The sequence below is a fragment of the Lactuca serriola genome, chromosome 8 (genome assembly GCF_051521515.1).
Source record: "Lactuca serriola cultivar US96UC23 chromosome 8, Lser_US96UC23_V15, whole genome shotgun sequence".
NCBI classification, from domain to species: Eukaryota; Viridiplantae; Streptophyta; class Magnoliopsida; order Asterales; family Asteraceae; genus Lactuca; species Lactuca serriola.
This window is the reverse complement of record NC_136415.1, coordinates 119,452,364-119,468,627: the sequence shown is the minus strand read 5'-3', so window position 1 is coordinate 119,468,627 and position 16,264 is coordinate 119,452,364. Positions and strand designations below refer to the sequence as shown.

At 35.2% G+C, this 16,264-nt stretch overlaps 1 protein-coding gene and 1 long non-coding RNA gene across 2 annotated transcripts; both read right to left on the bottom strand.

The window, feature by feature from the left end:
* Positions 1-5,269: 5,269 nt before the first annotated feature.
* Positions 5,270-8,711, bottom strand: LOC145069947 (uncharacterized). The gene is made up of 4 exons (XR_013689745.1): positions 8,606-8,711; positions 7,261-7,329; positions 5,946-6,341; positions 5,270-5,823 (listed from the first exon to the last, which is right to left on the bottom strand). It is a non-coding gene; the product is annotated as an uncharacterized LOC145069947 (long non-coding RNA).
* Positions 8,712-13,138: 4,427 nt separating this feature from the next.
* On the bottom strand, positions 13,139-15,952 carry LOC145069140 (alpha-soluble NSF attachment protein 2-like). Its single transcript, XM_079016108.1, has 9 exons — positions 15,810-15,952; positions 14,821-15,009; positions 14,645-14,694; positions 14,493-14,565; positions 14,319-14,398; positions 14,077-14,228; positions 13,728-13,935; positions 13,559-13,639; positions 13,139-13,423 (listed from the first exon to the last, which is right to left on the bottom strand). The coding sequence occupies exons 2-9, from the start codon at positions 14,963-14,965 to the stop codon at positions 13,340-13,342; spliced, it is 873 nt and encodes a 290-aa protein (XP_078872234.1). The 5' UTR covers positions 14,966-15,009; positions 15,810-15,952; the 3' UTR covers positions 13,139-13,339.
* Between the last annotated feature and the right edge of the window lie 312 nt (positions 15,953-16,264).

Below are 16,264 nucleotides of genomic sequence, written 5' to 3'. Positions count from 1 at the left end.
TATCCAAATAAGTTCCCACCCGACTCTGAAAAGGGTCAGTGGGCACTCCCTGTACATACTGTGAAGTAGCACGCTCTCTCTCGATCTCACCTCTAGCTCGCACATTCCGACGCCGCGGTCTGGCTGGGGGTTGCTGCCCTGGCTGCGCCTCCTCTTGCTCCTCATCTATCGGCGGTATAGCAAAACGACCCCCGACATTCACCACTGCCCGCATAACTCCCAAGACTTGAATGGTCAAATCAGTGTCTGGGAATCGAGTAAGATTCCTCACAAAGTCATGGGTCAAAATATGATACGACCTAGCAAGGCGAGTAACCAAATGCCCCCCGTAATCGGACTCCCGGGCCTAGAATTAGCCGCTTTCTTCCCCATGAACCTCGCCAACATATACGGTAAATCACAGCAAACCCCCGGGGTAATAAGAGTCCATAGATAAAACAAATTCTGAATAGGGACTTTATCACCATGATGCTTGTGATTTATAGAAAAAGTGATCAGGCGATGTAAAAATCGAAAAACAGGATTCCGAATTTGTGACTCACTCGAGTCACTAGTATTATACTCATGGCTAGAAATACCCCACCAGAACTGAACATCCATAATACCAGGATTAAAATCCCGAACACATCCAAGTAGGAATGGTATGAAAAACGGAGATTGAGTCTCCACTTCGGTATAAAGCCCCATCCGCCAAGCGAATTCCCGAAGACTACACTCCCTATAAACACCACCCAAACGAAACACAAGTGCCCGGTTGTAAGTAAAATCAATGGTGCGTTCCTCGAAGCATACGGTAGAGAAAAACTCCACCGATAACTCCCGGTATACGGGTTCTTGAATTGCAAACAAATTCCTCCACCCGTGACAAGTGAAAGAAAATTGATCCCCTTCGTATGTTTTCGTCCAGTAGCGTTCCAACTCAGCAACCATTCCCACACCACCGAGCCATCCCCAATCGATAATTGGGGCTATCGCAAATTCCCTATTGTACAACCATCCCAACCGATTTTCATATGTAGTCAACAATGGTCGGGGAATGTTTTGAGGAAACTGATATAAAGGGTGTACACTCGCCACATCAATCGGGTTTTCCTCCTGTGGAATAGCTCTTCGTGGTCCCATTTCTGCATACAAAATCAAACCCAAGCAGCAAACACCCAAAACATTAAAACAATAAAACTGTTTGCCAGAAGTCACGATGTGGCTAGGCTCGCCACGTCGTGGACCGCAGTTGAACCCTGTGTATGGATCGGTCAGTTTGTATGCAATTTCTACCAAAAATAATGCTTGGGGTTTGTTCCTATGGACATTTAAGGGACATGCAACCTAGAATCAACAACTAGTTTCAACCAATTTCGTGAATCACATAAACCCCAACCATGAAAATTTAAAATTGTAAGATATAACTACAAATTAATGAGTAGAACACATACCAAGTAGAGTTAATTGACAAGAACTTTCAAGGAATTTGGAAGCAAATTAAGAATTTAGGATTGGGGACCTTGTTCCCGTTCGTGCGGCAGTAGCAAATGGGGAATGGGAATGTTGGTCAAAGGGTTTTAAGAAATGGTCCCCCCGTGACTTTTTAAAGGCCACGTCGTGGTTGGTTATGCCACGTCGTGGACTTTGAAACTGTCATCTGTTCCCATGATTACACTTTTACCACGACGTGGCTGTATCAGCCCACGACGTGGCATATGCCTGATCGCAAAATTTTTTAAAATCATACATTTTAACTATCTACTTTGCATTTAATTTATTAATTAAAGTTCCCCACAACTAATTCTTTACTAAGTATCAGTTATTAGATGATGAGTTGATATCTTTCCTAATTAAAAACTAAAAAAAATTAAAAGAAAAGAAAATGCAAACCAAGCTCGGGTTGCCTCCCGAGAAGCGCTTCTTTTTCTTGGAGTCTTGAGCTGGACTCCGTGCCTTCTACGTTGAATCTTCTGAAGAGTCCACCACTAAGATCTTTTGTTCCTTGAATCGCCTCTTGTAAGCTTGAACTCGCCTTTTATATGCCTTCTTTGAATTTTCTTTTTTAGCTTTGCCCTCTTCTTCAAGCTTGCGTTTTGTGCCCTTAGTTTGTTCCTTACACTCTATAACATCCTCCTCCTCTTTCACCACCGGCTTTGTCACTCTTGAAGTGACCTCCTCTTCATCACTTGTCATTTCCTCATCCTCTTTGCTCACCCAAGAAGGCGGACTCTTGTAAGCTATGACTTCAATCAAATATGGAACAGATGCCCTCGGTTTTGTTCTTTTGACTTGATGAACTGCCTTAATCTCTTCTTCCATAAGCTTTTCCAGTTCTTCTAGTTCATTGTCTTTGTTAATTATGAACACCTCTTCTTGAACATGATCCTCTTGGAAGTCATCTTGTATTCCAAAAACTTCTTGTTCATCTCCAACCCTCAAAGTGAGCTTAGATTCACAACAAGAGCTCCAGCAGTGTTAAAAAATGGACGACCAAGGATTATTGGAACATCGGGATCTTCCTTCATATCCAAAACTACAAAGTCTATTGGAAAAACAAATTTTCCAATTTTCACCAAAATATCCTCCACGATGCCCCGGGGTTGTGTTACTGAACGATTCGCCATGTGAATCTTCATTTTTGTAGCCTTCATCTTCTGAATTTCTAATTTTTGATAAAATGAAAAAGGCATCAAATTAATGCTAGCCCCAGAATCGGCTAAAGCATTAACCTTCATTTTATTACCAAACTCACACGGAAGAGTGAGGTGTCCAGGATCCCCCATCTTTTCTGGTGTCTCTCCCAACACGGCTTTTGAGGTTTGTTCACTTAGAACCACCTTAGACTGCTTCTTTAATTGCCTGCGAGTGTTTATCAAATCTTGCAGTAATTTCTGATTCTCGGGAGTTTTGGATAAGGACTCGACAAAGGGAGTATTAATCGGGATCCCCTTCATATGCTTTACAAACTCTATATGCTCCTTCTCCAGTAGACTAAGTGCAACTCGGGGTGGAAATGGCAACGGTGGCTGATAAAATGGAACGGGTTCAAAGATTTTTTGATCAGACATACGCCACGTCGTGGCCAGAGGAGTGCCACGTCGTGGCGAAGCTGTTTCAGCAAACCTTTCACTTTCGAACTTTGGCTTCTTTGGTTTTGGATCGGGCTGCTATGGTTCTTCTTCCAATGCCTCCAGGAACTCAGAGATTGCATCTTCTTCAGTATCGATGGCCATTACATGAGATTGGGTCTTTACTTCGGGATTCTTCGGGGACAATTTTTCATGAACCAGAGTGGCTAGTTGACCAAATTGTACTTCAAGGTTATGGATGGAGGCTTGTTGATTCTTTATTAAAGTTTGTTGTTCCATAATAGCATAATCAGTGGCATCGTGTCTCTTTTCCGAAGCTTCCATAAACTTCATTAAAATGGTCTCTAGATCGGGTTTCTTCTCGGCTGGTGGCTGCTCCTTTTGATAAAAGCCTCGACCTGTCTGCCTATACTTCTCTTCTTTTTGCTTCTTATACTCTTCATTTGGCAGCCACTCCTTCTTCGGTTTCCTCTAGTCCTCATCAAACTTATCCCCACTAGAGTAGTACACTTGAGCTTTTCTGTTCCCAAACTCATCTACATTGCAGTCATTGGTCAAGTGTGGACCACTACATCTCTCGCAACCCACTCTTATGGCATGTATTGACTGGTCCATTTGTGTTATCCTTCGATCCAAATTATCCAACATGGCCATTACAGCTGCTATTTCTTCAGTTTGGGCCCCTCCACCGCCTTTGATTCCATCTTGCCTAGGGTTGTGGTATTCGCGAGAGTGCTTCGCGAATTCTTCAATTAGCTCCTTGACCTCCCTTGGATTTTTCTTTGTCAAAGGTCCTTGAGAATCAAGGAGTTGTCTTGTCATAACGTTGACCCCATCATAGAAGATTGACATCTCTTGTTGCACATTTAGATCATGCTTCGTATAATGACTCCCCCGGTTGTTGCTCAAAGTTGGTTATTGCCTTCTTGAGTTTGGCTATCTTGGATGGCGGGCAAAACTGGTCCAGGAATTGCTCACGCATTCGAGCCCAAGTGGTAATTGTACCCGGTGGAAGTGCATTTAACCACTCCTTAGCAGCTCCTTTGAAAGTGATGGGAAGCATCCTAAGCAAGACTGTGTTTCTGTTGACATTTGGGACATTGAAGTAATCCGCAATATCGTTGACTTCATCTAGATGCTTAAAAGCATCCTCATGATCTTTCCCGAAAAATGGGATGTCCTTCAGTGCAATCAATATGTACCCCTTCAACTCGAATGTGGCAGTGGCAGGTATTGCGGGTTGGACTAAACCGGGACCCACATATTCTCGGATCCGCTTCTTGTAAGCTCCCATGGACATCTAGATTATGTATGCTTAGGTTGATGTGTGTGATCAAATATTTTAAATTACTTTTTGCATGGGTGTCGAGAATGCAAGTTTTTAATACTGTAATCCCCGGCAACGGCGCCAAAAACTTGATGTGCACAAAAGTACCCACTAATTTTAATATTTATAACCTAACAAACTTAGACTAACTATGCACTTATAGGCAGTGTACCTAGTCAGATTACAATATAGCTTAGGTAAGTCGGGTGTCGATCACAGGGAACGGTGGTGAATTAATTTAAAATATTTGATTATAGGTTACAGGTCACACGAAAAGAATAAAGAAGTAATTTAGTAGATCTCAAACGAACAATTAATTAACAACTCTCGATGAACTAACAGGAAAACAAACCTCTTCAGGTACTTTGGTTTAGATAAATTACACCTTAAAAACATAGACAATTGCATGCATAAATTCATTTATTCATGTTCACCGATTCCTAAAATGATTAGATTCGCGTTCACTATAACTAATCCTTTAGCACACAAGTCAATTCAAACAGTGATCAGTTGGTTAAACTAACATGCTTCCTAGTGTTCAGTTCGTATCGAGCAAGACTTGTAAATATAGTTAATCAAATTGATCATTCAATTAACCTCTTGTTGATGGTCATCAAACAAGGCTCACACATTAACTTACTTATTTCCAAGTTAATCCTAGTTTCACATTCGTTATTCCTAGACTTATAATCTCGATGGTCATCAAAATCATAAGAGACAAGCAATCAAGCAGATGTTCATACAACTCAATTCACTTAACAATTAACAACAAATAATTATCATTAATACGTAAGGATCTTTTAACAAGCTTAGCAAGATAAATTAAACACAAACAAACGATTCAATATAGCAATTAGTCTAATAATCAAAGTTTCATTCAATCATAAACGCAAAGTAAAAGGTTTTTATACCTAAATCAGAAACTAAATACATAATAGTAACACAATGGAATGCTAAACATGGTCACATTAACAACCCATTTGATTACCGACATGTATCCGCTCTCCAACCCTTCCGATCTCCGTTCACGTTAGCTTAACGGCCTTCCGGCCGCCTTCTAGACCCTCAAAACGGCTTAACAGAAGTTTAATATCGACTAAATTAAGTTGGAAGTCGAATCCCTCCTTCTGGTTAGCTGATAATCGACTTTTATAACCCTTGTAACCGACTTACGTACGCTGGGCGTAAGTCGGATTACGCTGGGCATAATGAAGATTTATACGCGATTGGAGTTATCGGATGCCAGCCATTACGCGGGGCGTAACCTTATATTACGTTGGGCGTAATTTGAATTTGGTCATTACACGGGGCGTACATGCAACTTACGCGGGGCGTAATCGGCTCTCCAGCATTTTCCTTCCTTTTAGCTTCTAAGCCCGATTTCCGCTTCAGTCTTTTCTTTTGTGCTTTATCGACAACGAATAGCTGCAAATCATAATTCAAAGCATTATGAGTACTTTTTAGTTCTAAAAGAGAATAATAAAGGCCAAAATATTAAGATATAATGCATAAAAATATATATAAAAATACACATATCAAGACCCTACCTCCGATATGATCCTACCTGGTTGTTCTTTACTTGATAGATCATGAAGCAAACTCTAAGTTAATGACGAATCTAGACTAATAAGTAGTCGCAATAAATATTAGACTAAAATCTAGTGGTAATAATACTAGGTTTCTCTAACACCCCAATTTTTTTAAACTTTAATATGCTATGGTTTTAAAAACATTTGGGAGTTAACCCACATTTAACAAAAAACGATCCCACAAAAAATTTTACAAATTTAAAACATGGGTGTTACCATTAAGCATCAATACAACCATAGCAAGCAAATAAGAATTACATCAATACAATTAATAAGGAACTTAACAAGTTCCACTCCATTCTCTATCACTTGACTTCTAGCTTCCATCTATCATTTTCTCTTCTTAAGTGTAACCTGAGATACATGACATTAAAAAAAGAGATACGTAAGACAGTAATGTCTCGTGAGCTACGTGAGTTTGAGAGCCAAAACATTTATCACATTTTCATCAAAAACATTTCATCTTTGCAAAACATAGTTTTTAGACCATACAACATTTTCAAGGAAAACTCATTTCATACTTTTCATAAATATCATTTCATATCTTCTCATTCCATTTCCTTTTATTTCATTTCAAAAGCCATATTTCCATATTTCATTTTCTTTTATCATTAAGGGCTAATTCCGGTATTATATCGTTGCCATTTTTATACTTAGTTCTACGTCCAATAAATGAACATCTCCCAAGTCTAGACCAAGGTGGAAAAAACAAATCAATCCACCAAGGCATCATTTCCAAGGCCAAGGTGGAAAGAACAAATCAATCCACCAAGGTATCATTTCCAAGTCCAAGGTGGAAAGAACAAATTAATCCACCAAGGTATCATAATAGGATATCTATCTCGCGAAGGGGAGGCGCCACCCCAATAGATTCCTCTAGTGCCTCTCACAAGGTATCATGGCCTGGGCAGTTTTCATTTCATTACTTTCCAATACCTTTCATTACTTTCCATTCCTTTTCATTATTTTACATTTCTTTTCATTACTTTCCATGCTTTACACATTTCATACATTAGTATCATAAAATCATTTCAAAAGTAAAGCATCTATATTTCAAAACATTTCCATCATATTTTCAAAACATTCGATCTTCTAAAACGTTCTTTTCTTTCAAAAACATTCCTGCCTTTAAGGTACTCTTTCAAAATACCCTTTCCAAAAACATTTGACGCTTTCGTTTCAAAACAATTCATATATCAAAGCATTGCATTTCATTATCTTAAAATCATTTTGCCATGTATCCCAAAGTGGGAAAATGTCAACACGTACTCACCTCAATCACACGTAGGCTAGCTAGTCTTCTTCTAGTTCTTTTCCTTATAGAAACACTCTCAATCAACACCTATATAACATGGACACAATTCATTAAAATGACCAAAATACCCCTCAAAGCTTCTATTACTAAGTTTTATTGTTTCATACTATTCCTTATGTAAAAATATGAATGTAGGCGAAAACCACGTGTAAATCCGAGTCCGTATGCAAAAGTTATGAGGAAAATACTAAAGTTCCGTCGGCCAATCTGTTGTATGTGCATGGGTCGCGTTCATGACCACGCGGGTCGCGTCCCGTAGCAGCTCAAACACCCCCAAAAACTCACTTTTTGAGTCCTAAACTTGCTTGGGTGGTTTTGGTCTTTTAGGTAACCATTTGTAACACTTTTAAAGGTTTCCAAGCACTACTAAAGGATGTTTTATGATGTCAAAACATTCAACTTAATTCATCAATTCCTCTATCAAAGTGTTATGTTTCATAATGTTTACAAACACTCAAATGAAAGGGTGGTTAAGAACTCAAGTTGCTAAAAAACACTCTTGAACCAATATGACTTATTTCCAAATCATTTAATACATCATTGGGTGTTTTTAAGTACATAAAACCACAATTTATCTCATTGCAAGTACTTCATCCAACCATGGAATCCTCAATTCTATTTTATATTTCCTAAATTACCCTTTAAGCTAAAACAATCACTAGAACCACTTATAGCTCAATAGATCCTTCATGTTTATGTTTCAATATCATTTCTAGAGTGTCAATTCATATTTATGAATGTCATTCACTTCTAATATATAAGTCATCATGTGGTTATCCTTAGATTTCCCAAAATGCCCCTTATGGCCACAAATTCCATGGGTTAACCCAATAACCAATCTACACTTAGTATTTTGCATCTAAAGCATTATAATAGCATGCATTCACGGTTATGAACTTCATTTGCTCAATAATTATACCTTAATGCATAAAATCCATTGATGTCATCATATCTTTCCCAAAATCACCTAAAATTCATGTTTATTCAACATTCTACCATCATGGATGTGTTTGAGTATTCCAATTGGATTCATTGTCATCAAACATCATCTAGGTCATTGAATCCATTCCAATTTAACATATAAACATGAAATCCCCAATTTAGATTTCTAGGGTTCATAGAGATTTTTACCCAAGTCATCAAATCTACCAATATAGTGATTGGATTGAGATTGGAGTCACCAAAACTACTCAAGTGAGGTTAGAAACCAAAACCCTAACCCTTAAAAGAAGCTAAATTCAAAATTGGTGTTTTATCCTAGCAATGAACTCGAAATTTAGGAGTAATAGAGAAGAGATTATACCTCATTAGTCTTTAATTGTTTCCCTTCTTGTTTGAATGCTTCTAAACTTGCTTGATTCAAACCCTACGAGCTCTTTAGATCAAAATCGCCATTATGGAGTTCTTCCCTTGCAAAACACGATCTGAATAAGAAGGATGAAGGGGGATTGCATCTTATTTCACAATATTTTCACAATTGGCCCCTCTAGTTTACATTATTTGGCCAACCCCCACTAAACCACAATATTTGTGACTTTAACTTAAGTTTTGACATAATAAGTCCTTTTACATCCTTCATATAACTTCTACAATCCTTTCCACTATCTGAGTCAACCATTTGGTCAACTCATTCTATTTTTCCACTTTGACACTTTTGGCCCTTTGACTTTCAAAACTGTTATTATTTCCAATTATAACTTTCTAAACTTCATATCAACTAATGATATGATTATCCCTTGATGATTTAACTATATAAATCATTTTTCGTTTATTTACTTTATTAATTTAAGAACTAGGTCTTAAATTTTAGGATGTTACAGTTTCGTCGAAGGAAATCATATTGTTAAGAAGCGAAGCGCTGCTCGAATTTCAAGTCGTCACTGTAACAAGTGAGTGCATAGTCACTTTCATCTTACACATAGATATGAAGTATTTTATATTAATTACGTGCTATGTGTGCATATTATCTGTTTACTTGATATTTATGTTGGGTGGACATTTTTATATAAGTTTTAAATGATTTAAATTGTATATGTATTTTATATCTACAAAAATGTTAGGATAAAACATGGGTAGATGAAATAAACGATGTGCGATAAAATGATGAGAGGCCTCGATGTTTTAATATGATCCAGTCATCTAGCAGAGTATAGATGACGACCATTAACTATTCTAGATAGTCCAGTGGAACGCTAGCAGACTCGCAACCTGTAGGTGTTTATTTGAACTCAGTGTTCACCAGCAGTACTCCATCCCCCACAACCAAAAATTCTCAAATGGGATATATTTGGCTCTTGACCAAAAGCAAGTTTTAGGGGAGAATATACATATGAACTTGGTCTCATGCGAATCAATAATCCAACATGTAAGATTGCATGGCCCCAAACAAAGACAGAAAGTTTGGTCCTTATTATTAATGGTCTAGCTATTAGCTGGAAACGTTTAATCAATTATTCGGCTAAACCATTTTGTGTGTGTACATGAGCAACTAGATGTTCAACAATAATTCCTACATACATACAATAGCCATTAAATATTTGTGAAGTAAATTCACCAACATTTTCAAGTCTCACTCTTTTGATATTATAATTAAGGAAATGTGCTCTTAATTTAATAATTTGAGTAAGAAACTTTGCAAATGCCATATTATGAGTTGAAAATAGGCAAACATGATACCATTTGCTATATGCACTATTAAGACCATAAAGTATCTAAATGGTACAGATGATGGATGAATTGGTCCACATATATCACCTTGAATTCTTTCTAGAAATCTTGGTGACTCCATTTCAGTTTTCATTGGAGAATGTTTTATAGTTAGCTTTTCAAGGGAACAAGATATACATGGTCTTATGCTACTGGATTGAGGGAACTTCTGATCCTTCAATGGGTGCCCATGCGTATTCTCAATTATCTTTCGCATCATTGTTAATCATGGGTGGCCCAACCTATCATGCTGGCCATAAACTGAATGTCCCAGGATCACAATGTTTTTCTTTAACTACCATATTTGATTCAATCATATGTATATATGTATAATGCAAACCAACATCAAGTGTTGGTAGTTTTTCAAGCGCATTGTTTTTGTCTATAATATACATATATTTCTTATTCTCAATGGTCATAGTTTTTGTGTCATGTCCTTTGAAATATATGTCATTGAAACATAGTAAGTTTCTATTAGACTACGGAAAAAATAAGGCACTTTCTATATAAAATCTTGTACCATTTGGTAATATAAAATAGGCTTTCCTAGTTCCCTCTATCAAGTTTGCAAGACTTGATATTGCATCTATGATTGTTTTTGTAGGTACTAATTTTGAAAAATATTTTTTTGATTTCAGAATAGTATGCGTACTACCACTATCTATTATACAAAGACCTCCAACCATTTCTTGGTGTGGTGCTCCAGTTGAACTCATATTAAACTTGAGTATGATAGATGTGATTTCGACTTGACTAGAGCCTTCATGCTGATAATGTGTTATAAATTCGACGTAATTAAAACTAAACTAAAACATTATAAAATAAAAGAAGGAGATTTGAGAGGATTCTTGAACACTTAGAAGATTGTATTCAAGATTGTGTGTTTTTCTCTTTACATTTGATGGGTATTATACACATATATATTAAAGGGCATGGAGTATTTCAACAGGAATCTTTTTGGTTTTGGAGTTTGGCCACATAATTTTCAAACTTTGATAATTTTAGTCCCTATTGTTTATTTATTCTCAATTTCATCACACAACTTTCACCGTCTTTTTTTAAGAAGGCCACATAATTTTCAAGCTTTGATAATTTTAGTCCCCATTGTTTATTTTTTTTTTTCAATTTCATCACACAACTTTCACCGTCTTTTTTTTAAAGAAATCTTTCAACAGGAATTTTTTGCTTTTAGAGTTTGGCCATATAATTTTCAAGTTTTGATAATATTAGTCCATATTGTTTATTGTTTCTCAATTTCATCACACAACTTTTACCGTCTTTTTCTAAAAAGAATGACCCGTGCAACGCACAGACCTTTTCCTAGTTTATATTACATAACATTCTATTCATACATCATCAAAATAGTAATTCAATAGGTAAAGGAAATTATTCAAAGGGTGAAAATTGTTCAACCACATGCATTGTCTAACTCAATAATTTGATTTAATTTTTATAACATATATATATATATATATATATATATATATATATATATATATATATATATATATATATAAATGTGGTATTCATTTTTTTACTAATAGGTAAACCAAAACCAATCTAAAATCTAAATAACAATTTGGTTTGAAAAATCTCTAATAAAGTCTCAATATTTTTGGTCACTTTACGGTTTAATCCTATTTTTTATTTTTTGAAGATAAAAGTCCTGATTATTTTATATTTTGCTCAAATTAACGAAACAATCCTTTTTTTTCAGCAGAAAATGACAGATTATAATATAAAATTAGATAATCGAGACTTTTATGTTCAAAAAATAAATGTTGGGATTAAATCGTAAACTGGGCAAAAGACTTTATCAGAGATTTCACATTTGGGTTTGCTAAAAATCATTTCGAAAATCTGAATATTCAAACCATATAGTCTAATCAAAATTGTTACTTGTTCAATTGGACAATTCGATGTTATCAAAATATTGAACAACCCTACCTATCTTCCATATTGTAACAATTGTTTTCAAAGCATGTATTAAATGGGTTAAAAAAAATAGAAAACAATCAAATGTAAAATCTTAATTAGCAATAGAGTTATCGACGATATCACTCCCGCTTCAACGAGTGGGTTGGGTTTCACTAACCCACTTCATCATCTCTTTCTACTTTCTCTTTCTTACTTTCTCTTTCTTATTTTCTCTTGTATCATACTCCCTCCATCCTAAAATTATAGTCCATCTTTCCTTTTTGGTTTGTCCCAAAATAATAGTCAACTTCTAAAAATAAATAACATTTCTACCAAAATACCCCCTCATTATTAGTTAACCAACTAAGCATTTAATGGAACATTAAATGCAAAGTAAGGACAAAACTGTCATTTTATTAAATAAAGTTAGTGGTAATTAATATTTTTTCTTAATTTGTGTGTTTTTTTGTCTGTGGACAATAATATTGGGACGGAGAGAGTATGTTTTAAAACTTGTACCTTAGTTGTTTTGTATTTTTTTTAATTGAGTGAGTTTAAAAAGATAGGAATTCCGTGAGTTGTGGGTTGAAAAAGATGAAAAAAAAAGAGACAAAATTTGATTTGACAGTGGGTTCGGTGGGAACGACTCCCTCCTCCCTAATAGATTGAAATGCAACCTCATTAAACAACTACGGAGCATCGAGCTGACTCAATGAAACAACGTATAAGCATGACCGATTGGTTTTTAATTCCATTTCTTGGGTGCGTTCTTAACAAACTCATACCATTTAGCATTATATGAAACCGGTTTTCTCATCTATAAATAAGTTATTGTCTAAATATGTATCATGTTAAAAATAAATCTATTATCTATTATAAATTAATAAAAAACTAGTTTAGAACCAGTCCAGTTTAAGATGTAGCTCTCACTTGAGTTAAAAACGGATTTTATTTTTTAACTTGTTTAGAATTTGACTTCAATACAGTTTTAAATGGGTTACAAATTTTAATGGGTTAATTGGGTTTAGGTGTAATCCATGTCTATCCTAAACCAGTCATTGATCATGGATTATTAGTCAGTCCAATCCATTTTAGAACCCGTCTCCAGATCTATTCAGACTGTTTCATCCATCTCTCTAGCTACAATCAAGGGTAGCAATGGTTCATGTTATTATAGAAAATCTACAACTTCTCAGAAGTCAGAACACACTAATGAAATCACAAAAACATTATCTAAATGTTCGGTTGTAGATGACTGTTAGAAAAGCATACCACAATGCGGACATAGTCCCTCAAATGGAGTTACAATTACATACACTTCATAGAGAATAATAACACGCACACAAAAATAAAAAAATACCACCATGAGAAAGAAAAACATCAGCACAAAAAGAACAAATCAATTTCTGAACTCTCAAGTAAGATCATCATCATCCTCCTCCTCTTTTGCCTTCAACAACAACTTCACTCTCAACAAAAGTGTTGTCTTCCATTCATCCTACATAAAATAAAAAACATCAACCAACAACATTAGAGACCCGTTTGTTACACATAACATGACAACAGATTTGTTGTGCTGTGTTTGACATGCATTTGTCAGTATGACAAAAGTTAGCAACATTTTTGTAATTACCAGCTTAGTCATGCTGTCAAATTCCTTGACAGCATCAGTGAACTTTTCAACATCTTCTTCATCCAAAGCTGCAGCTAAATCCTGTCATATCAATTAAAAATGTGATGGGATTGGGATTCAACACCAAAAAACATAAAATAAAAAAGATAAAGATTTAGTAAAAACATACTGCAAGCAATTTGCATTCACGTGTTCCTGAGAATGTGGGATCAAGTTCCTGATAACGATCCAATGCATTTGTGATTGCAACAACATCACCTTTACAGAGTTGACAAATCCCAGCATTTAATAAATGCCCTCTAACTCCATATTTTAGCAAGTTATTATTCAGAGACTGTTTTGCTATCTCTTCATATATCTCTATTGCTTTCTGATATCTGAAACAACACATTTTCAGGGTATTATATTATTACTCATGATTTTAATCCCTAATTAATATAAATATATATATATATATATATATATATATATATATATATATATATATATATATATATATATATATATATGAAACTTACTGTTCCAATTGAGCTGAAAATTGTGCGATTTTCTGCTTGCATTGGTTTGCAGAAGTTGTTACTTCTTCACCTTGGAAAAGATCAGATGCTTTATCATAGTAAGCAATAGCTTGCTCCAAATTTTGCTCCTGTTCATACAACTCGGCAATTTCCTATAGAGTGAAACCAAATTGTATGAAAACTAAATTAAAGTTAATAAATAAATAACTGGGAAATAAATGATAATTGTATGATGTATGTACCTTGCAATATCTGGCAGCCATGCTGAGTCTTCCAATTTCCATGAAAATGTTTAATGCTTGCTCTAGGTTAGCGATGCACTCTGCAAACATTTAAGATAACAAGAAAAAGAAAAACATTTTTTATATATCCAGGAAAAATAATGGAGTAAAAATCATTATCTTTTTGGTTTATACCCTTGGTGCTTGTTTTCTTGTATGAATGAGCTGCATCAGCATAAGCACTAGCAGCTTCATGTTTGCTATCCATCTAGAAAAAAGAAAAACACAAAATCAAGATTATTATGGGGTTTAAAAAATGATGATAGAATTAACTATTAAGCACTTACTTTCAGATGACACTCAGCTAGCTTGACATATACAGATCCAGCTTGGTCCCCTGAAAATATTATCAAAAAGCCATCTTTAAGAAAATTACTGTTTAAAAGATTAAAATACATAAATGAAAGGTTTTTTTGTAAGAAAGAATGATATGAATGTTTGAGGATTAATATTTAATACTAACATGATTTGGCAAGCTTGTAAGAATTGGCAGCTTTTTCGTATAAATCACCAGCATCTTCAAACTTGGACCCAAAGAATCCCCAGCCATTGAGCTTCTTGTCAGCTTTCTTCTCAAATTCCTGACCTTTTGCTATTTGATCAGACATTCTCAGTAGATCCCTTTTGTTCTTTGCAAGATGTTTCTCCCACTCTGTGAGTTTTCACACAGAAGAATAGAAAAGAAGAAGATTTTAAGTGAATAAAAAGAAATAGAAAAAAAAAAAAAAAAAAAGGAAACTGGTTTTGTCTTCCTCTTTTCTCTTTGCAAGTTTATACCTTGATCTTAGCTAGAACCAAACTAGAACTAACAATGAGGTAGTTTTGGGGAGCATAGACATATCCTATGGAGGCAAGTTTACCACATCAATAGATTCAATCGTTTCTCAACTTTATAGAAAGTGAATTTGGAATGAAGAGAAAAAAGGAACAAGTAGTAAAGTAACATTTATCAAGTCTCAGGATCAACCAACTAATGATCATGGGCAATGTGCTCTAAGATGTGAAGTATGATGTTGTTGCAGGCATGCAGGATCTAAAGGCAAAATAGATATCATCTGTTGTGTAATTGTAAACCCTAAACCAAAAGTTGAATTAATCAAATTTAATCGCTAGTGCAACCATGGACACATGTATGTTATCTGAATTCCTACTTGTGCATCGTTAGATCAATTAGCTAAACTGCTTTAAATCCTTGATTAGATGTCGTCTACACGTATCAAATTTCTTTTTCGCATACTTGATTTGAAGGAAATATTTTAGCACCGATACAAGTACTTGCCTTTCAAAAATAAACGATGCAACTGGTAGGCAACAAACCCTAAAATGAGCACATTGAAAACTAATATGAAATTGAAGTAATCATCATTTACTCTAAACACGATCGAATCCATAGAACAGTCTGAAACAACTCAAAACAAATTAGGTTACTCGAACAAGAAGAAAAAGACTCACACAGGTAACTGCAGGAGAAGCACAAGAAAGGCGACGATGAAGAGGATCGGTATGGCGTGCGAAGTTGTCTTTCCTTATTCGATATGTGACGAAGAAGAAGAAGAATAGATTAGATTTGAAGAGTGTGGTTGGACTGAGTCAAGATTTTGAGGAGATAGAGGGAATAGGGCTAATCACTCAGGCTGATGGTTTTTTTTTTCCACTTATTATTATTCTTTTTAATTAACAAATATTGTTAGAAAATTTTAAATTGTGTATAATTTCAAAAAAAATGACACATGTCTCTTGGTCATCTCTTGATTGAACCTTACAATGTTTAAAGTTAAAATATCTTTTATTATATTTTATAAGATCGTAATTGTAAGATCCTACATGAATGAGCTCATAATCACATTTGCTCGCAAGATAATGTAATCAAATTTAACTTCTTAAGCCTTATCTATAATTTTTGTTGC